Source organism: Bombus bifarius, unplaced genomic scaffold (assembly GCF_011952205.1).
Source record: "Bombus bifarius isolate JDL3187 unplaced genomic scaffold, Bbif_JDL3187 scf7180000007966, whole genome shotgun sequence".
Classification (NCBI taxonomy): domain Eukaryota; kingdom Metazoa; phylum Arthropoda; class Insecta; order Hymenoptera; family Apidae; genus Bombus; species Bombus bifarius.
Window position 1 is genome coordinate 4,894,705 of NW_022884352.1, and position 27,504 is coordinate 4,922,208.

Genomic DNA, 27,504 nt, shown 5'->3' on the forward strand with positions numbered 1-27,504 from the left:
CACCGCCCACAATTAAACATCCACGACTCTTAGAATTCGTCGTTAAATCTGTGGATATCGATAGCCGAATGGCTCTTGAAAGATCTTGACACGTGTGATTGTGACGCACACTATGCTGCAAACCTTGCGGAATGCTGCGGTTCCTATCTAACGTTATGCGGCTCCAAAAAATGACGCGAGATCCTACCTTACGGGATTGCAAACCCTTTTCACAACCTATACATACGAACAAAACGCAATAATTATTAAATACTACTTAAAGGAATTGTATACCACTTCAGAAGATATTCCCAAAATAATTATAAACAAATAACCAATCATCGAACAGAGTTCAGAAAGCGTATCGTCTTCGAAAAACTCTTTTCAATTCGGTACAGGCGCGAGCTCAGTCTGACCACTGACTGACAGTGTCTACTTCGTGTCACTGTCGGCGATGAACTATCAAAGTCGACTCCTTGCTAACCGATCCAGGTGCAGTTCCTTATATAAGAGACTTCGTCCCACTATTCGACCATCTGAATGCGACAGTTGTGGGGCGGGATAGGACACAAAAGAAACGTGGAAACATTCTTCCGGCTTCTCCACCCCTCGTTGCATCTGGTTTCGGTTACCAAGGTGTCTCCTTTCCGGCATATATTTTGGCTGGTAGCCCGCGTATCCGATGGAGACCATCGATTTTATTCGCGAAAGGAAAGTGGACCTTCCGTGGACGCATTTGGCACGGTATACCGTGTCTCCTCGTGTATTTAAAGAGCTTCCCTTCTGGAATAACCAACGAACGCGACAGCCTACTAAGCAATCTCGTTAGCATCGTATCAGTCGAGATCTAATTCGACTCCTCCTTCCCTTCCGTGTCCCAGATTTCCGTCTTCCGCTTAACGTGGGCGCGGCCATTTTAAATTCTGTCCACGGGGATGCAAATTGGGATTTAGATGGGACACCATCCTCGAATTTAAATCGATGGTTTCTTTGATCAAGGGTGTCAGGCAACTGGACGGTGAGATTGGAAATTAAAAGTCTCGCTGTTATATCGTAGCTAAATGAAAACTTTGAAGTAGTTTGGGTTATTCGTATTTGAAAGCTTGAACGTGAATTTTTATATTGGGTGAACATCGACCACTCTGATTGTTTATTTTAGCTACTAAGTTTGAAGAGGTTAATGGAATCCTTGATATTTGATGAATAACGTGACCGCGTCGATAATACGTTATCGCGTACGGTCACTGACAACTTTATCCGCGGTTATTGATTGCCAATGCCTGCCGTAGAACGTAATTTGGAACACGGTTCTTCGTTTTCGTTATTCCGACTCTGGATAGCTAGGTAAACCTTCTTTCAAAGGGCAAGGTAATAGAAAATTACCGCCATTTTGTCAGCACCGTTCTCGATTCAACGCGATTCGTTACGCGTTCGTAACGCGCGTCGCGAACGCTCGAAACACGTGGGAATACGAGTATGTCACGGGACGCAATCATCAATGTTCAAAATCTCCTAACTACCAAACGACCTAAAAGTCGAAAACCATCGAATCTACAAAACTACTTCTACAATTATCGTAATTACATATTATCGTAATTCTAAATTCCATACTTTCTCCGTTTTTAAATTTCATCTCGACCAAACCAGAGAACCTAACCATCTATCAAAATTATGAAATTAATGCATGGTTAATTATGTAACAATTATCTAAACGTAATGCCTCTAAAAGTTACTCTTTCGTTAAAACCTTTTGAAAATCTTCAAAGGAAGCACGCATCGTTTAAGGAGAGTGTCTTCCCCCAAATTTCCCCGTGACAAAATCTCGATCTCCGTATGTGATAAAAACCGAGCTTTCCAATGATCCAAGAAACATAGAGTGCACATTCACAACACGATCATCACGTAGGTTCACATTCGCGCGCGGTCATAGTTGTTCGTATCCTTCGCCCTGTAGGTGACTGTCTCCCATCCCCGGTTTCTTTTTCGTTGAAATCGATCGATGATCGCGACAAGCCGCGACCTATCTCTACCTGACATCCAATCGACCGTGTTCCGAACGGAGAGCGATCGCCGGTACCCGACAAACGAACGCTCTTCACGTCCTGATGATGTGGTTTCGAGGGGTTGACAACGAACAAGCACGTAATGACGCGACGCGGCGTTTCCTTTCGAGTGTCATCGATCAATGCGATCAAAGCGGGATAACGATTGCCGGTCAGCACTCGATAAACTTCTGCGTGACTTCACCTCCTGTTTTTCCTCGACCCTCCCCTCGATGTACCAACCCTCTTTCTCCCTTGTTCGATGAAAGGCGCGCCACTTGGTGCTCGAACCGCGATGAACCCTCTCGTGATGGAAACACGCGTTCACGCGCCACCCGGCCTTTTTCAGTCTTATTCACCGTTTACATGTGCTCTGTGATCCTTCAGGGGCGATGTGGACGGAGTGGCGAACGGTGTAACCTGCCGGGCAGGACGGGGGATACTGCGCCACTGACAATAGCGCCTTCTATCGGCGAGCCTCTGCCAGCCACCCCCTTGCTACCTTGCCCCTCTTTCCACACCATCCTTATCTCGCGCTCTCTCTCTCTTTCTTTCTTTCTTTCTCTCTGCCTGTCTCTGTTCGATCAAGAAGGTTCGTGTTCTCTATTTCGCTTCGCTAGTCGTCGACTTGTCTGTCCTTTGCCCTCGTATCGTATAGGATGGGGATTCTCAACGTGAGATACGGTCAAATTTTGGGGGCTACACCGTGAGAGATTAAAAGTTGTATTTTAGAAGATTTGGAAAATCGTTGTTGCCTTGTTCGAACTGTATTCTTGTTTTCTTGTAATACGTGTAATTCATGAATATAAAATTTGATATTAGTACAATAGCGAACAGAAGGAAGTTCAAAGTTGCTAAGTATAATTTATTTGCGTATGCGCACATATTAGTAACTTTCGTGTTAGATATTTTTCATCGTCATGCCAATATGACGATGGTATATTTATTCACTCTTGTCAAATACAATACTATTTTATATTGCGATATTTTCTATGCTACTTATATTCAAACTGTCTTTTGTCTGCTAGTGTGTATGTATACGTGTTTCGTTGCGGTTGTTACACCATAGCTATAGGTTCATCTATCTACACAAGGGGGTACGTGGAGTATAGAAGGTTGAGAACCACTGTCGTAAGGTATATTTCGGTTTCTGTCTTCGTTTCTCACTTTCTCTCTCTTTCTCTCTCTCTCTCTCTCTCTCTCTCTCTCTCTCTTTCTCTCTTTCTATGTACTGGTACCATGATGTTCCTCTTCGCGATTCCCTGGTTTTGTTTCTTTATCGCTTTTTACCTTTTTTCTATCTTCTTCCTTTTTGCAGCAGTTTTATTTTATCGAGATTCTCTGCGCCATTCTAGTGAAAATATTTTATACTTTTTTCCCCTTCTTTATCGGGAATTTGTTCCCAGGCTTTTTGGAAGCAGTTTTGTTATATTACGTGCTGGTTTCAGCACAGAATTCGTTCCGTTCAGTTGCTCGATAGTTTTAGAGGGATTCCTTCTGTCTAATTAACACTAGCCTCATTCTACTACCTTATTGTTGATTCAAAATAAGCATACTGTTCTTCCTCCGCTAATTTACGGGCTAGTTTCTTGTTAGTCATCTTTTTTATCCTTTTCATTCTCGTGGAAGTATTTAATATTGCGTGTTCTTTTTAACGAGATTATCTTTGTTCAGAGAGGGTGTGATTACGTGGCAATACCTCTGGGTTGTTAATTAATCTACCTTTTGAATTTCGTGATGAATTATTTACGGTTCAGAGATAACACATACTCTTTAAGGTTGGCTTCTCATGAAGGAACATGATTATCCCATTATATGCTTCAATTATTCAAAATAGCTGAGTTCTAGAACTTTTCTCATGAAATATTTAGATTTAAATTTCCTTTTACACGAATTAAAAAGCAATTTCCAGGGATAAAGTTACAAGAAAATCCTTATAACAAACCTTATCAGAACAATTATCCTAGACGAACAATCGACAAAATATAGTTCATTAACGACAGCATAATATTCTACACCTTACTGGAAGAAAATCTCCTATATATTCAACTGATCAGATGACCTGGTATACGACCATAAATATTATCATCAGAATAATAAAAATATCTCGAATTTTATACAGACCATTGCTTCACTGCTTTCAGAACAGATATTTAAAAAATGCTTGATTTTTTATTTTAAAAATTTGTATTTTTTAGCGAAGAAAATTTACCGAGTATTCAAATGACTTGATAAAAGACCATAAATATTAACAACATAATAATAATAATAATAATAGTAATAATAAATACGATGCTCAATTTCAACTTTCCAATTACAAAAAAGTTCGATTTAAATGCCGGAACAAAATGATTAGTTTCCTAAACCGTCAATTGAATTTCTCGATCAGGAATGAATGATTTGCGCGAACAATGAAATATTTCTACGGTTATTAAGGGATTCTCAAGATCGGATATCTTTGTAAGCAGCAACAATAGGCGTGTCTTTAATTCACCGTAATAATTTCCGCGACATCATCGTAACGCTGTTCGAGACTGGAGAAAACAGGCGCAGTATCGGTTATCGATATTGGCGGCTTCGAGTTCGCCCGATGTAAATAGCTTTGGCTACGATGATGAGCTTGGTCGATTGAACGTCGGGACGAGGAAAAACCACTGCCAGTCCAAATGCAATTCGGGCTGGTTACTACGTCTGCACACAGAACATTCCTGATAGGATGAAGCACTTACGAACCAAGGTACACCGTGTATCGGCCACTGCTATCACAAATTGCTACTACAAAAAAATTAACCGAATGAATAAAAAGTCACTTGCACAAACTTGTAGATATTTCTGCAATTTTGTAGGTATTTTTGAAACGTTGAAGTACAGTTTGAAAATGTTTGTATTGGAAAAAAGGAGGGTATATAACTTTTAATATGAAGCTTGTTACCATGCAGCTGAGTTATCGAGGATCGTAGTTTCAACAGATTCATACTGAGAAAAAGAAGAATAGAGTTTTATAAGTAAAATTTGTCACCATATAGCAGGTTGTTAACAGAAATTGTTTCAGCTGATTTGTATTCGTGAATTCTTTGGAAAAGGAGCGTCACCCTGACGTGAACACGATTTTAATTTTTGGAGGAAAGAAAATAAAGAATCATATATGGTGTATTTTATTTTACTTGATTTTTATTTTTCTAATTGGAAGGGTAGAATAATTGTGTTGGTTCCGAGTTTGATAGATATATGTAGAAAATTTGTCATCTTTAGTACTAAGTCATTCCTGCGACTTTAAAAAGATGAAGCTTCGAGTAGCCATATATATATATGTATAAGTAATTGTTCTACTTGGGTGTATAACGTTGAACATTTTTCAAATTACCCACTATTCTCCCAGAGCCTTATGATCTTTTATCAGTGATAAATTGTCCTTTTTAAGCCGCATCGCGCCGTCATATCGCGTTAAGCAGTAAAAGTACCGTAACTGCGGTCATATGTATCGATTACGAACAACTGTCTGGTAGTCGTGTATGCACTTTCAGAAACTCGGTTAAAAGGAAACTAGCGAAACTTTATATTAACACGTGTCTGGCTATTACGCGATAAAAAAAAGTATTCTTCAACACGATATTATCTGAATTTTGTACAAAGTACAAAGTACTCTCTCAAATTCCTCAAAAATGAAGAAAGCATCGAAGAAAGAATATATCGTTAATGTTTATTTCAACTTGATGTTAACCACGTCATCCATACGTGTCTATCCATTACACCATAGAAAAGTATTCAACACAAAATTATCTAAAATTTTACATACATCGTCCCTCCCAAATTTTTCGAACTTAGGATATCTATGGAAGAAAATTATTTCGTAAAGTTTTATCTAGGAATTTTCAGAGAATATTTCATAATTTAACAAATTTGACACGCGTGTCGAGCTAACTGCATTTGCCACGAGTTGAAGAGCTCAGAACATTTGACCCTCTACAGGTCGATAAGCATGTTGACGAAGGTATCGTCGCTATTTCAAACAAGGAAATTGTTTAAAGGCCGGCGTCCCTTAAGCGAGACCGATCAAGTGGCTTCTCTATCCATCCATCCTCGACCGACGAGGAAAGCAATGACGAGAGTGTGCAAAGTATAAGTCGACACTTGATCGCCGATGAGAACTCCGATCTTTGTTCCCCGAGTGTGAGTCAACTCGTGGACTGTTCTCGTCATCCGAGAGAGTTATAAATTATTCGGCAACCAGTCGTGTAATGTGGTATCGATTTCTAGGCCTGTACTTGTCACCTGGTTTCGCTAACAGTGTTTACAGATAGTTCAGAATTTTAATTAGTAGGCGTTGGATGCCAAAATATTTCCCTCCCTTTTATAAAATATATCTACTGTTTAATATGTAAATAATAAAATATAATTACAAAATTTCTATTACTTTACACATATATCCGTTTTTATTTAATACCTTCGTGTTTCCACCTTGTTTGTGGTGTGAATTTTCCCAGAAACAATTGGATACCTAGAGCTTCTTTTAAATTAGATTTGTTACCACATGGTAGATTGCAAAGGAAATTGCGAGGAATTTTGTTTATTGCAAAAATTTTCTTCCGCGAACTATCGAAGGAAAAAAGTGTTACGGTGGCATAAAATCGGCATCATTTTGTGGAAATCCAGCGCGGGAGATTCCCGCCCCCAAGACTGCGGCGTAGACCGATTGGCGCCAGCCAGGGCTGTGTTACCACGGGGTGTCATGGTAAACGCTGCATTACTCTGTCACATGATTGGCAACAACGCTAAGAATTTCGTTCGAAACAACTACGTGCTTCTTTCGAGACCTAGAAACTATAAATAGTAATACTAGGTCAGCATTTTTCTCAAGAAATGCTCCTGCTATAAATTTTCTCAAATAACACATAACGCATATACACCAAAAAATATTAACATTTATATTTCAAAAAATAAATTCCTTCCATCAACAAAATTTATTCCACATCATAGACATTCATGTGAGCAAAAGAGTGAATAAATAAACGACGCTACAAGTTCTTCCACATGACTAACGAAGTAATGCAGAACGCGTCAAGAATTCCAAATGACCTAGATCGAAATTCGTCTTTTTCCTTTGTGAACAAAATTTCTTGGCAAATATAATCTACGTATTATTCTTTCTCCATTATACATCATCGTCCTCAAATAAAATGTCCCCAAAGTTGAAGAGCTTCTCCATCTTCTGTTCATTTGAAGAGCAAACGGATCAATGCTTTAGTTTCCTATGAAGTCAGTAGAATAAACCGATTTATGTCAGGCAGAGAGCATGACTTGTTTTAAAACATGTTTTAATACCACTGACGTGGATATTTTAAAAAAAAGACAGGTTCACCGACCGTAGGACGGTAAAAATAAGACAGTAGCTTAGAGATCTCCTATTTTCAGTGAAATAAGATGAAATATGTCGGGCAAATATGCGGTCGCCTGGGAAATAGACGGTGCATGTCGATCAAACGAGGCCACAGTAGAATAGGACAGTGGCTCACAAACAAATATCTATCGAATAACACCAGAATGGTCTTTCGAATGTTTTCTCTGTCAATCAAGTCTCTTTACAGCTTATTAAGTCATTTTTAACACAAATGAAACCTCCAGGATGGTTCTGTATATAAAATTCACGCCTGAGGTGTGTATCAAATACTCGGAAACTTCACTTCGATCTTTTTAAAAGCTAAATTCACTTTCGTCGTCTATAGTCGAAGTCCATAACGTGCTTCAAGGAAACTGGTATCTTTACTCCGTCTGAAACGGTGCGTCAGAAAGAAATTTACTAGTTTCGTTCTTTGCAACGTATTCTGAGTGAAACGAAACGAGCCTCCCTTTGACGAATTAAAAGTTTCGCCAGCAAACAATGGACGTATCTATCTCCTAGTGTCTGTTCCGAATGAAAAAGTCCTAGACAAAGGACATGGAAGAAAGAAACGACCAAGAAAATTCCGCTTGTCCCTGAGATCAGAACATATCCTGAGAGAAACTTTGATGACGTGACTCTATTTGAAGTCGAAAGCATCACGCGAGAATGTTCCCTTCTCGCCAAAGTTCCAAGGCGAGGATTGCGGTTCGCATATAAATTCGCAGTACCTTCAAGCTGACTTTTATCCAACTTTCCTATAAGCCTTCCTATAAGCCGTGATATCGTATGTGGCTTTATCGGTTTCCAACTCGTGCGACCAGCTGATGATCAAGAGACATAGAAAACCCACAGGAATTTGCGGCGAAACGTGGCTTACCTGGGCTACCTTTTCCCCCATGTTCGACGTGTGCATGGCTCCTTGGAAGTATTTCGCAGATCCATTGTCCTGCAAGGAAAACTGGAACACAAAATATGGGGGTTGAGATTGAAAATTGTATTTTCCAAAAAAACTATATTTGTATTTACTTCAAAAGCGTTATTGGTTTTTAACTCTTGAAGACTATCGCGAGTGAAATTTCACTCTATGTGAATTTTACTTTAATATTATCCATCTGTGATAACATCATCGAAATTTTTATTATTGTTTTTTATCATTTGAAGACTGCAGAGAGAGAGAGAGAGATATTTCCTATGTTTCACAGAGGAGAGGTTTTAAAATTCAGTACATTGTCAATCGATCTGAAATTGTCTTTTGGAATTATCACAGTTGCCTTTTTTTTGTTTTAAAGCTGAACATGGTCTTCAAAAGTTAATTGAAAAATTAAGAGAGTGATCAAATGATTTACTCACTTTGTGTTTGATGGAATCGGGTCCTATCTGGCTGAGGGATGGCGACTTCCGGTCTTTGGTCCGCCATTTTTGCAAGTCACTTTCGGACGCAACACCAGGAAAGATTTTCGAATGTTTAGTTGCTAGAAACACAAATTCACGCGTCAGACGTTGCAACTCATTTCGGTCTACTTCATATTCATTATCCTATTGTATCGTTACAAAACTATACGTGTGAAATACAGGCTCGATTAAATCAAAACTATCCAACGTGTCTCGTAAACTTATTGATAACGTGACAAATCTGGCGTACTAACGTATATTCGCGCGATTAATTTGCCAAACTTCGGTGCACAATACACTTTCTTCTGTTTTATAAAAGCTTTCGAGGCGCAGAAAATAAAGTAAAAGGAAAAATAATAGAAAAATCGATCGATTTGAACGTCAATGAAACGAACTATACACAGAGGGAGAGAGAGCCAGAGAGAGAGAGAGAGAGAGAGAGAGAGAGAGAGAGAGAAGGAGAGCGAGATCTGAAGGAAAGAAATATGGCGTGAATTGAACTCGCTGATCGATGCACGATGTTTCGTCTGAGCAAGTCTGTTACAAACACCAATTACAACCACACGCACTAAATCTAATTGTAAAATATAAAAATACGTGATGTACGGATGCACACAGAGATAATTTCGAAAATCGACGACTATTTTACAAAAATAACGATTCCAACAAATGGTTCAATACAAGATGTGGACTAAAAGAAGAAAATGATGGCCAATGTAGAGTTCACAGTGGCTCATGATAGCATTCGTTTTATACGAAATATTTCCAAGTTTCATTTGTACTGTAATGAGACCCGATTATCATGATTATATCGGTAAACTTTGAAACAAATCTGAGGATGTACATGAAAACTGTTAAATATACAGTGCAAGTATATAAGTTAGTAGGAATCACATTATTCATAATTATTAATATACCTCAATATTCAGAAGGAGAATCTTTGATTCCAAATCGTACCAATATGATTAACGATAGTCGTGTCTCGTTGCAATGCTAATGAAATTTCAAACTGTTTTATATAACACTCGATACATGCATTAAAGTCTTCTGTGATAATTATTCGACTGCTTCGATGAGCCACCGTATGTACTGTGTAGGTAGGAAAAGAAAAAAGAAAAGATGAAAAAACCAACCAACGATAGAACCGAGCCTATATCTCGATCTAAAAGCGGTTAAGACAGTGTGTTCGTTAACGGGTTAGTCAATTCGCACTAGAAGCTGCATACCTGTGAAAAAAAGATCGTTTAAATGTTTGTAAAAGACCGTGTAATTATTATTAAAGATGACAATGCGATAATTGCTACGCTCAAATATTATGTATATTTATTTATAACATTTGTATATATATATATGTAATATAGATATACACAGAAGATAAGGAAAGTATGGGTATCGTATTCTGTTGATGATTTTTACAATGAATATCGTGGTGATTTGTTGTTTATTTTCGGATATGCTCTCCTAGACCGTTTCCACAAATATCTAGAGAAACTCTCCCCGGAAAGAGATTAAACGATTATTTTGTAATGAATGAGAAGAAACGAGAAGGGATATGAAGCCGTGTGTAGAGAAAATAATTCAGCCAATTGTCTTGCTCCATCGCGAACAAGTAAGCGTTAAACTAACAAAGTTCGTCTCCCATGCTTCGGTCAGCCTTGCGTACTCGATAGATTCTCCCGACAGTCCCGTTCTCGACACAGGGATTTATCTGGACCAACAGTATTTCCAGGTTCACCCTCGACCGCCGACGACGACGCCTCGCCACTTTTCGTACTCGTACGGTTTTGGTGGAGCTCGTAACGAAAGACTTACGCGTCTCCATGGAACCACGCGCGTGATCCTCCGCGAGAATGATTACTTTCACGTTAGAGAAAAGCTTGTTCCAGACGAGGGTGGACTACATTCCAGGACGCGGGAGTACAAAATGGCTGACCGAGCGATGCTACGGTGCTCGTCTTGTAAATAGTAACGGCAGAAAGATACGAAAGAGAAAGAAAGACACAGAGAGACAGGAGAGGATGAAAGAAGCAGGACGAAGGATAGGAAGGTGACGCGTTTGTTAGAGAAAGAGAGAGCTTCACGGGTATACGAGACATATATATATGTATATATATAACAGAGAGAATGTAAACGAGTAGTTGAATGGTATATAGATGGTGGAGGCAGTATAAAAAATAGGCCTATGAAAGCTCAATCGGACAACGGTTACGTTATCTCTGGAAAAAGCTCATGACCAAAAAAAGAAAAAGCCGCAAGCGCTTGGTAAGTTGTAAAAGGGGTGCAAACTCGTCCGGCGCTCGGTCGGTTAAAAAGAAAAAACCAAAGGGGTAGCAGACAGGCTGCACCATCCTGTTTTACCTTCCGTGAGATTATCGACTGTCGCTGGCCGTCGTTCGAGGGTGACGTGTTCGCTCCCTCGGCCCGCTACTAAAATACGTTCACTGTGGTTTGACTTTTGGATTTTACAGTTTTCCTATTTTGTTTCGTAATCGAGGGTTTTACTTATAGTTTCGATGGCCTGATCCGGAAAAGGAGGGCCACGCGCGAGGAAATTTGGAGAAAAAACGGGAAATGATCGACGACAAACACGCGGCTCTTCCTCCGATCTTCACTCCGGGGGTAGTAACAGGGGGTTGCACTCGGTCAACAGGCGCCAACTCGCGTCGTTTTACCGAGGCACTACTCGGCCGCCGCGGATCTTTCGACTTCCGAGCTTTTCTCGATCGTTGACAGATAGCGAAGTGGCGTCAATCCAACCTTTCTTTCATTTTTTATTACAATTTTAGGGTGATTTAAAGCGAACTATGTATATAATAGAGAATTTATTGATAATATTGTCTAAATTTTAAGATATCTCGTTATCATATTGACTTACGGTCGCATAAGTATTTGTCCATTTACCACGCTCGAGTTTTTCAACATATGATGTCTCGATCGATTCGTTGTTCTTGTATAACAATTACTGATTCATAGAAATGTTATCTTCTTCTATATCGATAAAGAGTAACTTCTGTGCTTTTGATTTTAATTTTATGAACATATAATGGCTTCAAAAATTATATTCGTGCATCAAAAATATTAAATTTTGTATCCTTTAGTAGCGCTTCCACATGACTACACAAATTTGACATTATGAGAATGGAACATAGAGAGGAGTGAAGAAAAGCATCATTGGCAAATAAAATTATATACAAATACTTTTGTAGTCATTACATGTATATGCTGTTCATCAATTTGCCTGTATGTTAATGTAGTGTTAATTGGATGAATACTTATGGCCTACTCATGTCATAAAGTTTGAAATTTCACATTTAATATTATTTTGTCCAGACATAATCAATTATGAAGCACGGATAATGTAGGGACTATAAATTCTTGTAAGGAAGCATCGTGACGAACGGGAGCGATAATTCCGTCACGTGAAAGCTTCGGCTCGCAAACGGAGAGACACGCGCGGCCACTATCTGTCAACATTCGCGACACGAAACATCGCATGCGGCAGTATTATGTTCTACATCGTTAATTGCAATTTCGCCGCAATAGCTACGCGTACATCCGCATTCGAGGCGTTTAAACCATAGACAGGCTCGGTGGAAACTTTGATCTGTTGCCAAAGCGAAAAGACGAGCCGAAATAATGGACAGTAGCTCACGAAGGTATCGGAACACTTTTATCACAAAAAATTTTCATGTTCATGTTACATGTGTTACATGAGACATTTTGAAATTTTATTAGCTCCGTAATGAGATAAGACTATCATGCTCGTATTGGTAATATTTGAAACCAATTTGAAAACGTACATAGAAATTACAAGATACTTATTGGAAAGATGATTATTATTGCATTATCGCGCAATTTAATAAAAAAATAAGTATACAGCGTACGTGGTCATTTTAAACATATAATAAGTGTTAAGCATGAATATTGCATATCCCATTGAAAATTGAGGCCTCTCAATAAATATTTTTGCGGGATTTTTGTATTTATAAGAAATAACAAAATTTTTAAATACACAAAACGAATACATAAAACGTACATAATCCGCTAAAATATGTATGATATTCGAGGTACAATATTTTTAATAATATCTAGTGGGTAAAATAAATATTAGCTGCGATCCTATTTCTTTAACATTATTCATAGAAATATGAATTGACATAAATATCCACAGTATACCTATTAATATAATAGGTAATTAATAATAATAGATAATTAATCGTTTAAATACTTTCATGACCTCTGCAACATATATACTCCCAGGAAATAACTCGTAACTTCTATACTTATTTTAAAATTCACCAATACGATTATGATAGTTACAATAAATCTTACAATGCAGAAGGCAAATATTCTCCATTTACACTTACGTGCATTCATGGGAACTTAGCCCTGTTTATCATCGTCATGTATATTAATAAAGGTGACATATAGGTATACAAGAATGTTTCATATAATACACGTATAATATATTCATAAAAGAATTCTGTGAGTGTTCGAATATTTTCATGAATAACTGTACGCTCTCGACGATTCGTCGAGACTTTCGTCGCACGATCTACTCGTTCCATATTACAACGAGCGTCGAGATCGTGGTTGGAAAGCAAAGTCGGTGTCGCTTCTCTTCCGTTCGCAGAACGATAGGGTAACACTATGGAGCGAATGCAACACCTAGAGAAATATTCTGATCGGCTGTCGAGAAAAGGAAGCCGCCGTTCCACAGAAAAAGCTCGAGCTGATACGTCAAGAGGCAACCCACGAAATACCGAGAAAAAAAAAGATACGAAAAACAGAAGGAGCGAACGAGCAACCGGAGGAAATCGGACGTGTGGTTACTTACAAACGCTGCAGGTGAGGCTGCGACACGGCGCCCTCGTCGTTTCCGGTTTCACCGCCCTCCTCGAGATCGCGTCCAAACTGGCTGCGTGCGACACGCTTCGAGAAGGTCCCTCGGCGCCTCCAGCCGACGAGAAGTTCGCCCCCTCCCAAATTCCGGATTTTTGGGACACCTGAAAATACCAATAACAGTCCGTACAAAATTGTATATTTAATGTTCTAAGTCTGTAACTTTTGAATTAATGAAACAAATTGTATTCGTTAAGTGCCTTCATAGTGGAGATAATTAATTAATAATTTAAAGACATTTACGGACATAATTCCGTTATTACGTTAAATGCTGTGATATTTCATACTTCACAAGTTTGACTTTATCTGTGCCAGAAACCAAAATTGAGTTTTAAGATGTTGGAACTTGGCTCGAACGACTTAACTGATAATTAATTAACTGACTCAAGTAACCCTATCTTGCTACACTATTGCATATGACGTTGCGTATTCTTGCAAGAGCTGAAAATACAAATAACGTTGTATTACAAGTCTGAATCTTGTGCAGCTACTACCGAGTCCAAGCTATGTACCCTTGACTCGGACTTCCGTTTCACGTGACAGCCGGCTGGAATATCGTTAGCATCGCGTACACTCCTGCGACACGATCGATACCGGACGTGTTTTGAAGCGGGTGCACGCGATCAGGCTGAATTTACCCAGGGTTCGGCGAGGGGCTGGGGCTGAGGGCACTTCGGGGTTGAGGGCATGGTTTAAGGCTAAGGCTCGTTCACGATGGCGGAAGATATTGAGGGAAGCGATGCCGGAACATTGTTATAAATGATGCGGATTCTTTCAATCTGTACACGAAACAAAATGTAGCGAGCTCTGCCTGTGATGTATATAAACATGAATATCATAATATTTTTCTATGAATTCCTTCGTCATGAAGTTTTTGTAGTTTATCACCGAGAAAACTGTTTGACATAGGATCCTAGTTTGGAATTATGAAACGTATAAATGTCGATCGACTTAAAATAAAGTTAACGAAGATCGGAGAAGATGGTGTAACAATAACGAAATGTAAAAGTAATACATAGGGAATGTTGTTGGCGAAATCAGAGATTGGATTTTTATCCACGTACGAAACAATATATCTTGTGTTTTATCAGAAATGGATATGCATATTATATCATTTTCCTAGAAAATTCATTATTACGGAGTTCTTCTACTTCACCACAAAAGAAACTATTACTTTAAGCGTTATTTTACTTGGGAATTTGCTTTTTGCATAAAACTCGATCGACTTAATAACGATCGAGAAAAAGGATCGTTTAAGGGTTACGATACTACGTAGCAACTTAGTCTTAAATTACAAAATACAAATAAGCACGATCAGTGTAAGCTGGCGTTAACAAAAATTGAAGGAGAAAACGATGCAAGGGTAATGAAGTACAAAAGTAATGTACTGGAAGTTGGGAAGCTCAGGGACTGAATTACAATTCATAAATAAAACAAAATATCGCAGGTTTTACCATCAAGCGTTTAGATTTAACTATGCACGTAACACGATTTTCCTAGAGATTTCTTTTCCAACAATTTCGTTCTTCTACTGTGTGTCATCAAAAACTGTAGTTTACTTTTAAATTATGAAATTCATGAATATTTGGAACAAAGTGTTAAGAAAAATTGGAATATTTAAATTAAGGGGATGATTTAAGGATGATGGGATGTAAAAATAATGTGGAAGAAGTGTCGTTGACGAGTCTCTAAAATTCGAGGATGCTCGTGGGAATGGACAATATTCCCGATATGTTCCGGTGATTCAGTTAACTCGGTTCGATGGCGCGACCAACGTCCATTACCTCCGACCATCCGGGGGATGCTTGTGAAATTGAAATGGATGGAAGGAGTAGGCGCGATGGGTGGTTTCGTCCCTGATGCTTCGAATGACACTACACGCGCACCAATTGTATGACTTACAAGAGTGGGGGAAGGGGTGGCGTGAATGGCCTGGCAGCAATTTCGATGAAACTTTATAGACTTGAAGAACAGCCAAAAATAGTAGAATATTTTTTATTTGCGGCAACTCAAATTCAAGGGATGAAATAACCGTCCAAAGTTCGGACCCTTAAGAGCTAACTCGGGAACAGTTACAGATAGAAAAAAAGTTTTGTTAATGTTGTAGAGACTCCTTCGCTCAGACATCTTCAGCTGGACCCCTTCAATCAGACTGAGGATAAGGATTTAGGTGAAGGTTCAGATGGAAGTTTGGGAGAAGGTTTAGACGGAGAGTTAGATGGAGGTTTAGATTTAGATGGAGGTTTAGGCGAATGTTAGACCGACATGATTCTTTTTATACATTTTTAAAAATTATTTGTTCACTCTATTTTCTTCTAACGTGTTAAAAAGCATTTAATTTTCGTTAACAAAATTATTTTCCATATGTAACCGTTTGTGAGCTAGCTTTAAGGGGGTTAATTCTGGAGGGTGATTTCACTCTTTAAACGCGAATTATCGCAGTTAAAAGAGATATGGATCTGCTACTACTACTACTGGCTGTTCTTCAAACCTACAAAGCTTCATCCAAAGGAGCCGGACCGTTCGCGACCTTCCTGGCAAGGTATGCGCCTATTAGGCCGACCTTTGCATGGTGCTATACCTTGCATTTCGTGTTGCATGAGGCGGCAAGCGGTTCGTTTTTACACGTGCCTTGGAATCTGTCGTGCTTTTGACTTCGTTTCCTAGATATTGTTATTCTCTCATTCCAGCAGTATCTTATTTTTATATATATTAATGCACGTATATGCATGAAACTTGGTTACTGTCGTAAATAGAAAAAAAGCCATGACTTTGAAAATTTCAAATAAGAAACTCTGCGTTCCTTTTTTGGTTTTTGCGGGTATTCCTAAGGATTTTTTTCTTTACTTACATCGCTGACCCCTTCGGGACTGGCAATCGGCGCGGTTGTGCTGGGCTGTGCAACGTTTGCGGTTGCTGCAGACGTTGCACCACCATTGTTGCTCCCAGTTGGCGGGGGTGGAAGAGCAGGCGGGGGTGTGCCAGTCCTCCCGGGACCCCAAGATTCCATCATTGTAGGTGAACCACATGTTAGTGGGCTGCGAAATATAGAGGATAGTTCCATTAGATGAATAGCGCACGTTGAACTCGATCGACCATTAAGAGATACTAAAAATATTTTTTCCAAAAAGAATATTTCCTGCCGCTTCAACCGATGCAACAATTATCAAAGACATACAGTTGCTTACGAGAGCATTTGTACATCCATCGTAGAAGACATTATATATAACATTTTGAAACTTTATTGGTACTGTGATCAGAAACCATTATCATGATTATACTGGAAAGCAATCTGAGAATGTGTCTAGAACGATGCCAGAGAAATTTCAAAATATTTCATACGATAAGAGTATAAGTGTCGAAACACTTTCGTGGACCACCGTAGGAGAAAGGAAATGTTATTTCCACGAACAAAGTGAACAAAATTCCTTCGATACTTTGAAATAGAATAATTTAGGTATCCGTCCGAGCTATATCTTCCAAAGTAGATACAAGTGATATTACCCAGTGAATTCTTCGCACGTAGTTTTCAAAGTTCGATTTTCATCAAAGAAAGGAGAAGTGGGGTAGTCCGAAGTGTCCCTCGAAATTGCTAGCCTTCGAATACCAAACTATCAAGTTACAAAACGATTCTCGTTTTATACCCTTGGATTACTCTTGTAAAAAGGGAGGAATATGATCGAAATAGTCGAGCAGCTTTCTTATCCATAAATACCGACGTCATCCTATGTATTTTCTACACCTACATATTTCCGAGAAGTTCCATTAAAAGGAAATGCGATTCTGGAATCGTCTATAGAGCTGGAACAAAATGCATCCCACGTATTCCTTGGCGCCCAAATCTTCTTTTTTTTAAACGACGTTAATATCTCTCTTTATCTCCCGACCAAACATTCGACTGGCCTCCTACTTCTTCGAAATCTACTTTCTAGAAGCCACGATCGTTGCTTTGCTTGCTAATATCGTCCGTAATGCGCCTTTCCTAACAATAATCGTCGACGGAATGCAGACACATGGAATTCGTGGAATTTACGAAAATATGCTCTTACTTAAAGGATTAGATGGTCAAATTTCTTCTAATTAGAAATTAACACTTGGTCTGTTTTCTGTTATAGAGGGTGATCCACTTAACTTTATCACCTGGAATATCTGGGTTCTTTCTGATAATACTAAAAGAAATGTTTCAGGTGCAAGGATACCCTGAACATGAAAATATCGTTTCGCGTCTTTCCCTACCTTTCATACGTTAAATTTGACAAACTAGGGTCACAGAATTATATAGGAAATATTCCAGGATGACTAAATAATACATAGAAATACATCTACGTAGAAATTGGATTCATCTACCAAATATTGTATCAGATCCTCTACTTTGGATACTTTATATATCTTTGCATACTATATGCATGTTGTAAATTTTTAAAACGTTAAATTTCAGAAAAATGTATAAGCATTCGCTATATATGTATTGATGTGCATTATATCATTATTTCTACCATTCTATTATCATATTATTAATTTTATTATTCCATCCTAGTATTATTGTATTAATATTTCAGTATTATTCTATAAGCTATTTCCTTCAAGATATTTTAAACTGTCTACAAAATATATCGACTGAACATTCAAAGTATTAAAGGAATTAGAATTTCCAGGAGCAGATAAGAATATCGAAACTTCCACAGTAGGATCGTCACAGCTACCAAAACTTTCCTTCGTTTGCAACGCGATAAGGACTCGAAAATTTCCCGGCAAGGACCATCCTTCCATGGAAGTGTCCAACACCTGCAACTTGCTCAACTATCCACAAACTGGGGAAACTTACGCCTACTAGTATATTTTACGCGTTGCATGAGCTGACACGGCAGTTGGAGGTTAACAAAACAAAGTGCAGTCCGTTTACGTTATAGTTCTCACATGCACAAGGGTAACGGAGTTTCCCATTGTGTATCGCGTTGCGGTTCGTCAGTTTTCGTATCGATTGGCAACGTCTGACCTAACACTGACACACTTCACTCGCCAAGTCTGACCTCTGTTCCGTATCGACCATTGCCATAATCTTAGGATTTCTACAATTTATCGCGGAACACTTTCGCCACCGGTCATTTTCGGAATTGGAAGAGGCACACACGTCACCCTTGGTGGCCATCGACTTCGATTATCGAAGTAAAACCTCGTTCTTCTTAAGGAACCGAGCTACGATAACGTTCAAACGTATCCGGACATTTTCTTAGTTTCGACAGGATGCATTTTAATTTCAATTTTACGCATAAGTCGAACAACGACGATTTCTTCGAACGATTACTTCACGATCATCGGAACTACGTCGAACAAAGTACTACAACGTCGTTAAATCGAGTTTTAAAAGGCAGTACGCGGTAATAATATCGACGCTTGTAACTTTTTAATCTGGTAGAGCTACAGTTTTATTGACAAGCTCTATATCTTCAAAATTCTTTAAATTTCTGAATTATAAATTAAATTAAGATCGCAAATTATCCTTGCATTTAGTTTTGGAATTAGATACGCGTTTTCGTCATCCTGTTGAACACTCAAATAACATTAACAACCCCAACTATGCAGATTTATACGAATTCAGTTAAATTAACACAACAATCGAGCTAATATTATTCATTTTTTACGAATCGTGAAAGATCGATCGCTTACTTTTTTGTAAGACTTTAATCAAGAAGCAAATCTATATTCTTTAACCCTCTCACATTAGAATACATCTACTGAGCAATAAAGAAGCCAGAAAATAAGAGAACTTCATTTATCATATTTTTTTCAATGTTATCTTTGTTTGGTTGCATCGTTGACGTCTCAAGGAATGAAATTTCGTAGCAACCTTGATACACTACTGCTGGGAACTCTTTTCAATTTACGTCTGACTATCAAAGTCAAAACTTTCGAAAACAGTGCAGAATAAGCAGCACGTTTTTCAAGCGCGCAGCAAGTCGAAATGGATGGCGGCATTTACCAGCGAAACGTCAGCGGAACGTCTCCGATAATTGGCCATGAAAAACAGACGGTAGCTGGAGGAAACAGCGTAGCCGCGTTAACTCGGAAATCATGAAAGACTGTGTTTAATTTGTCGGAAATTCCGGGCGTATGTGTAACGTGTATCGACTAGGCTGGTCCGATGTCTGGAAAAATTTCCTGCTAGCAATTGCAAGCCTCCATTCGGAGAGAAGAGATACGGATAGTGGGCTGTATCGGCGTCGTTAGAGCGGGGACAAGTTCAGGGTAGTTTCGTTTGGAACATTTCCAACCATTTCGAACGCGTAATGAGAATTTCCCTCGCGCTACTCGGAACTGTCTTTCGTTCTCTTTTCCCTTTTCCCGCTACGAAACGTCCATCCGCCTGCATATATCAAGAGAGGAAAACAAATCAACCTCCTTTTCCTGGGTAACAGACCAGCGCCACACCGTCTCGCCACCGACATTTTTTGTTTATCGAGGGTTGAAAAGAGGATACGTGTAATTCCGTTTAATGAAATAGCTGTTCGTCGTGTCACGACCGTCTACCCACGTGTTAACGCAAGTGAAAAATTCTGAAAAGAACCTAGATGTACTTTGTCAAAGGTTTGTTAGGCGTTTTAGCTGTAAAAGCGTAGAGGTCTGGGTATTTTGTGAATTACTTGGCAAGAAGGCAATTTCTTTCTTGGCAATTTCTACTTTGCAGAAATTGCTTAATTCCGTTTAAAGAATCCGGATGCCCTCGCAAAGAGTTCGTCGAATTTTTTGACTTAATGGCGCACTTTCGCTATTTGTCTCGACAAAAAGCGTTTTTGTATAAGTTATTTAATCATGTTCTAGGAATGTGGATGCTCTTCACTAAAGTAGAACGAATGTTTGGATATTTTAAGAATTACTTGAGAGAAAGAGTTTGTTAAATTATTTTACAGAGTCGTTACTCTGTGAAAATTGATCATTTTTGATGGATTTTTATTAATCCACGAAGAGTCAGATTCCCGTGACGTTAAATTTGATATAGAACTTTTCGAACAAATTCATACGATTGAAGCTCATTTTTTCGAAGCTGCAGCTGTGAAAGAAAATTTCACAAATTCGTGCAATACGAATCTTTCACGTCGTTACTTCTACTTGTAGGTTGTGTAACGCTACGAAATTTCAGGAAATTGAAGTATTTTTTGTATTACAATAAACTGTCCTCTTTTGAATCGCGAAAATCCTTTTTATACATCTCCCTGACTGGTGTAATGATTTTCTACGAGGTATCCATTATTCTAATAATATCTTTTACCTTGACAAAACAATATATACAGCTATTTTGTTTGCACACGTTACATATTATTTCATTGGTCGAGCCTTAATGAATCAATAAATCAATAAATTTCGATAATCAGTATATTGTATGTACATTGTACATAATCTTTATGAAATTCGAAAAAACGGATAAAAGGAAATTTCTTTGGACAGAAAGAATGGTAGCAACGTTCCTTTCATTTCATATTCTTTTGATCCTTTCAAAGTTCTCAATACCCTTGCTTTATGCAAAGGACTGAATTTCCTCGCCACGTCGGAGCCGCGATCGAAATCGCGTTAAAAACACGGTGAATTTTGTCGACGTTTACTGCGACCAGGCAACCCTGACATCGATTCCTCGGTCGCCGTGTTGACAGAGTGATTTCGTAATACAAATAGATCCACATAATGGACTACCGCTTTTTTTTCTTCGCCTCTCCCCTTTCAACCCCGAGTCGTAGCTGGCCGCGCTCTCTTTTCATCGGCGCAACTTTACCTTGCGGCGTTTGCACGCTATTGTTGGGTGGGTTCAAGGAATTTACATGTCTAAAATGTGGTAAATTGCTGTCGTGTACATATTTGCATGGGTCCCTGCTTCAATATGATTCATTATAGTGCGTGGCACGTGCATCTCCGTTTGACAAACTCTGTACCGTTAATTCGCCGTTAATTCACTGTTAATTCGAGGAAATCACGATTGAGGATCATCGTCCATACCGTGAGATCGATACGCGTTTACGCTATTGAGCAACGTGTTTACACTATTACATTTACGTAATAACATTTGTGTTATTAACGCACATGATGCGTCCATTTAATTATTTAAGTGACGTATAAAATGACACAGAAAAATAAAGAAAACATTTTTAAGATAAAAACATTTTCTGCGATAAATAGTGTAACTTCAATAACGACTTGTTGTGTTTTATTTAATAATCCGATTTCCAGTGTCCACAATGATTCTTATCAATACTCGAACATCTGTGTCCGGATAAATCTCGAATTTTCAAGAAAATCAAAGAGACATTTTGCTCGAAGGTTAAACATCGTTCTGTTATATAATTTCCCTTCTTTTGCCCTCTGTTCTTTAATCGTATTTCGTGGATCACTGCAGTGTGCGTTGAATATTCGTTTTAATCAGCCGTAGCCAATTTACAGGGAAGAATGGCTAATGAATTACAAGTTTTTCACGTCTCCGCATGCCGCACCCTATCCATCCTATTATAGCACGCTAATACGTTGAAAGAGTTCCCAAGGGCCAACGCAAAATCACATTTGCATGTGCGTCGTTCAAACGCGATTCGCGTTTTCGCACCTATTCCCTGCAAAGAGTCGCAAATTCTTTATGAATTTAAAACTACGAACCTCGACACTAATTCAACAGCGTTTTGAATAATTAATGATTCAATTGTTCTCGCGTTCTCTAATGGATTTTATTTCTTTTTTTCTCTCTCCCACTTTTCTTTCTTTTTTCTTTCTTTAACTCGAAAAACGTGAGATAGAAAAGTCACAGAGCTCGACCTCCTACTTTTACATCTCCTGTTTTACCGCTGCTTAAAATTTCGTTGATTTTTTCAATTCGTATTTCGAGACTTTCCTCTTGTGTACGCGACGAATCGTGTTCAGTCGATAAAATTGCTTTGACCCAGCAAATACTCTTTCGCAATTTCTTGTTAATCGCAGACCGAATAGAACGCTTTTGCTGTTTAGAAATCGACGAGTGCGTGCGAACACGCGAAGGCCTCTCTGAAAACAACCATAATGCGGCTCGATAGGAAACTAGCACGTTCCGTTTAGCAGCGAATTATTGTCGTTCTTGTTCTCGAATTTTAGGATAACTCGTAATTGAAATATCACGCATCGTCGTCAAGTTACATTTGCGGGCCTGTTATCCGGAGACCTTGTGCGTATGATCCGCAATACAGTAATTGATACAACACTAATTTTCAATTATCTGCGTAAGTAATCGTCAGTTAGCATATTTGCAACTCTGAATTAGTCTTTGTACTGTAAAGTGGCGTGGGTAGCTTTCTCGGAAAATGTATAAATGTAATTTGGAAAAATTCTTACATCAAATAAGACAATTCTATTATGGGCCATTACGACGAGCAACTTCAGCAACGAAGGAATCTTCTAAGACAGAATTGCAACAATAGGAAAAACGCAAACACCTGGCAAAGGAATCTCCGAGGATCAGCGATATTATAAAAGTGCAAATATGTAGAAATAATATGTAATATGTAGAAAAATCTCGATCGTACAAAGGATATACAAAGAATGAAGATTCCAGCAATAACTAGAATTCATAAGAGAAGGGAAGCAGTAAAACTTTGTAACATTTAATATTTTAAAGCTGCTAGCAGCGTATTTATCCAAAATATGAAAAAGTCGAAATCGTACCAACGATTAAATATTCGTACGTGTGTAAAGCCATTTTTATGAAGTGTGTAAATATTTTTATGTAAGAACAGCGTAAAGTATACGAACAATAGGTACAATATCCAACAGTAAAGATTGAGTCACAGCTAGAGTATAATTTATACGGTCGTGACAGTGATTTCACATGCTTATTTTCCGAGAATTCTATCAATTCGCTCGTTTTAACGGTCCAAGTACATAAACTTTGGACGTTCGAACGATTTTACTGCATCTCGCTGCCACTGGGTCTTCCACAACAATAAAATAAATTAAACGCGAAATATGCTTGGTCCTCAGCCATTTAAACTCGCCAGCAAGTGGCTTCCATCTTGAACTATAGCGGTTATTAATGTTTAGTGATACGAATGATCTTGCCTCGCCAAAAACATTACTTACAACTAGGTACAACATTTCTCATAGCCGTAACTTCGCAATGAATAGCTTCAACCCGCCATTCGATGATTAAATGCCGTTATACTTCACTGTTTACCTAATTCCAATTTAGCCATCCTCGCGTCGATTCGTTATACCCGAAACTCGAAAACGATCCCACCAAAAAGCTTCGCTTAAGCGTCTCCAATTACGAAAACCATCGTAACTTTCCGAAACGAGCGAGGTAAGACCTAGATTTCTTCGAATCCCCCCTCTCCTCCGAATCTTCTGGAATTCACGGGAAACGAGCATGGAACAATGTCGCCGACTTGAAACAAGAAACTCCTCTCAACTTCGAGCCTTTCTCCGGGTTTAAAAGTCAACTTTGGCACGGATATACTTTGAATTATCGGTTCTCTCCATTTGAGACTCGTAGCTTTCGTTAGGCTAAATTACTTTTCCTATTGAAAAGGCAACGCTTCGTTTCGCTTAAATTGTTTCCAGTAGCATTATCTATTGGAATTATTTCATCGTCCTAAGTGTTGGATTTTAACTGTTTATAAATTAACAATTTCGTATTGCTGAAATTGTTCCGACTCATCGGCAAATTCCACTTCTAAAAGTGCGTCAAAAGTTTATTTATTTGTTCGTTAGGAAGATCGTTAAAAATCGGGATGAAAAGGAATCGAATGTACGGTTAACGATTAATTAGAATTAATTACTCTCGGAGCAAACTGCGTGCAATTAGTGTCGAAAAGATAATGCTTTCAATGACGACTCCCTTAAACATCGTTATCTTCAGAATGATTGCTAAAAGAAATAATCGATTATCATTTTGATCAAAGCACGATCTTTCTCTAAAGTAAAAAGTTTACGAACACTTATAACTATCAGTGAAAATAAATTTTGCCAATTAATTTTGCCGATTAATGGGTCGGAATTACCTGACTGATCTTTCCAGTATTGAAATCAACTCCCCTATCTGACGTTATTTTTAAGAAGAAACATCACCTACTGCGGGAAATTTTTTAAAATACGTATTAATCTAGTAGCGTTGCGCTCCATTTCCGGTCCAGGTATGTCCCTTGAGGCCAACATGTAAGTTAGATATGCTTTGACGTTGCCACGAGTTTAATGCAGCTTTCGACTCGTATTATGGTCACGCACGCTCCTTATTGCGAGATAAAATCTTCAGGCTCAAACCAACTCCTTCATTCATCTCCTTCACGCCTTCTTTTTTCATTCTTATTCAAGCAGGTTCATTCACAGCCTCTATTTATTCACGCGATGCCTCTATCTCTTCACGATCGTTGAAAGATCCGGCGCATAGAACCGCGCTCTTCAAACAGACCTCGAGGAGCATTTTCTGCTCGAATTGAACGTGAACGGATTTTCATTTCTTTACAGAAAAACTGTTTCGATGGCACAGAAATTTAATTGCTTGATATATCTATGTTCGAACGAAGATAAATACGAGCCTTTCAGCAGTCAAGCTAACCAACTTTGTTTTTTATTAGTTCCTTAATTTCAATAGACAAGTACGCGATTAATATTTAATTCTCGAGAAGCAAATATAGTACCTGTCTCTTCGTAAGTTCACCCGTTACAAGATGATAACACTAGCGATAACAAATACTCTGACGTACTAAATCAAAATTTGAACGCGGCGAGAGAGAAGTTAAAACGCGTTTCTATTCCCTCTGTGAGTAGTCTTGTCGCAGTCACCTAATCGTTTCTCAGTCCCCCACACCGCGACGCAACGTTCACCGACCTCCCACGTTCTACCGCCCCCAAATTCAACCTCCCTCCAACGCTAATATCAACCTCTCTGCAACGTTTACCTTCCCCTAATTTTTACTTCCACGTTTATCTCCCAACGTTTACCTGTCAACCTTAACTTCCCCCGAATATTTGCCTCTTCAAACATCTTCTCTTGCGAGAAGGAAGTTCTCTTAGACGACTCATATCCATGAGTGAAGAATGTCAGGATAAAAACCATTCGCAAACGTTAACCTCCCCCCCCCCGATATTAATCTTAACTTAACATTTTCCAATGTTGACACCCTATCAATGTTAACACGTGCCGCTTTGATTTCTCTCGGCGTTAACATCCCCCAATGTGTTTACCTTTGCCAAGTTAAGGGCGGGTGAAGGTAAACGTTGAGAACGCGGCCTCCGAATTTTCATTTCTGTCCCGAATCCTCGTTCAAATGCCGCACTGTGCGACGCGACGTTGCGTGTTCAACGGGGCTCACCTTGAAGCGCGCAGTAAAACCGGGACATTTCTCTTTGTCACTGTAAAGTTGCAGCTGTAATCAAGCTCTTACTGTTAATCAGTAGCTAGCTACGACTAAACTTTCTTTTCTCTGGAACCTCCCGCTCTCCCCAGGCTAACAGAACCGCACACCGCAGACTTTGCACACTGGATGATTAACTCGGAGCAATTGTTGCTTCATTGGTGGATCGCTTCGGTGTTTAATCGTTACAGGGGCGCAAGGTAGAGAATTTTTAAATATTTTATATATTTCAGTTTTCAAGAATCTTATTTTTTCACGGTGTCCGTTGCTTCGAGTCTTGCAGATTTATTTTGTAGCTATTTGTATCTCTCAGTGTACGTAGCAACCAACCAACGTAGGAAATCTTGGCAATTAGTAAAGCTGAATCGAGATCGACTCGCGTGATTCCACCATAATCCCGATTTCATGACGTACCTCTATTCCCTGCGGGGAACAAACCTTCTAATTACCCAGCTATTAACCATTTGCATCAAAGGTCTACCAAGTTCCACCATATCACCTAAATCACAACCTCCGAAAAAACCACCACATTTTCGTCCTCAAAAAATTACTCTTCCTCCAGCTTTCAAAAAAGTAAAAGAAGAAAAAGATTTTAAAAATCCAGATATAGCAGATGTGAATCTGCAAATGTTTGCATCGTTGGCAGATACCCGTCATGAACACGCCGACCAACCTCGAAATTCTCGACAATCGGTCCCGCTCCGAGATTGTCGGCCCACAATTTCTTTTTTCTTTTCTTTTCCAACAGATCCCTATCGCTGTTGCGAAATTACCATCGCGTGCCCCCTTGGCTGCCATCGAATCTTTTTTCCACGGTTCGTCGGAATTTTCAAGGTACCCGTCATCGTCGCCGCGCAACTTTCTGATCGTTTTCCGCTCGGTGGTTGCGTGTCGAAACAGTACACCTGGTTTTACCTTGAAGAGAAGAACACCACAGCGTGTACGCTGTCTCCGTTAGTTGCTGTCTGACTCCAAGGTCGCAGCTGCGATCGTATTATTCTCTGTCGTTCGTCGTGCCTCGCGGTTCCGGGGATTGTTTATGTCGCACCAACTCTCTTGCGTGTTAAGCTTCCGACCACCAGTGTCATCCTTTCGCTAAGTCTTACATAGACATTGCAAGACAATGCATCATTCCAGCGTGACCTAGTCTAATATTTAAATATTATAGTGTAGTATCGTGGAAATTAAGATATCAATTGTTTCCCGATTACTTACAATTTATTAATTGGACAGAAAACGATGTTTGTTTAACTGAAACTAAATGCGATACTCGTATCTATCTCAAATAACTTTACAGTTATTTGGCAACTCTCGTCACAACGAATCTAACACTCTCTCTTTCTCTCTCTCACTAGCAACTCTAACAACTCTACAACACTGACAACTCGATCAATTCTCTCAACTCTACTCTCCGACGTCTCGATCAACTCTGACTCTCGCAACACACACACTT

The 27,504-nt window shown here is 39.0% G+C and overlaps 1 protein-coding gene across 8 annotated transcripts in view; it reads right to left on the reverse strand.

Annotated features, from left to right (window-relative positions):
* The window catches only part of LOC117207934 (potassium voltage-gated channel subfamily H member 6), a 142,486-nt gene that overhangs the window by 59,492 nt on the left and 55,490 nt on the right, over positions 1-27,504 (reverse strand). For 7 of the 8 annotated variants that reach the window (XM_033448672.1, XM_033448721.1, XM_033448697.1 and 4 more), the window contains exons 5-9: positions 16,547-16,733; positions 13,631-13,799; positions 11,152-11,220; positions 8,752-8,873; positions 8,279-8,359 (exon numbers count right to left, since the gene is read on the reverse strand). In XM_033448672.1, the coding sequence (XP_033304563.1) occupies positions 8,279-8,359; positions 8,752-8,873; positions 11,152-11,220; positions 13,631-13,799; positions 16,547-16,733 (628 nt within the window). The remainder of the gene's footprint in view (positions 1-8,278; positions 8,360-8,751; positions 8,874-11,151; positions 11,221-13,630; positions 13,800-16,546; positions 16,734-27,504) is intronic. The other variant, XM_033448680.1, reaches the window with a different exon arrangement.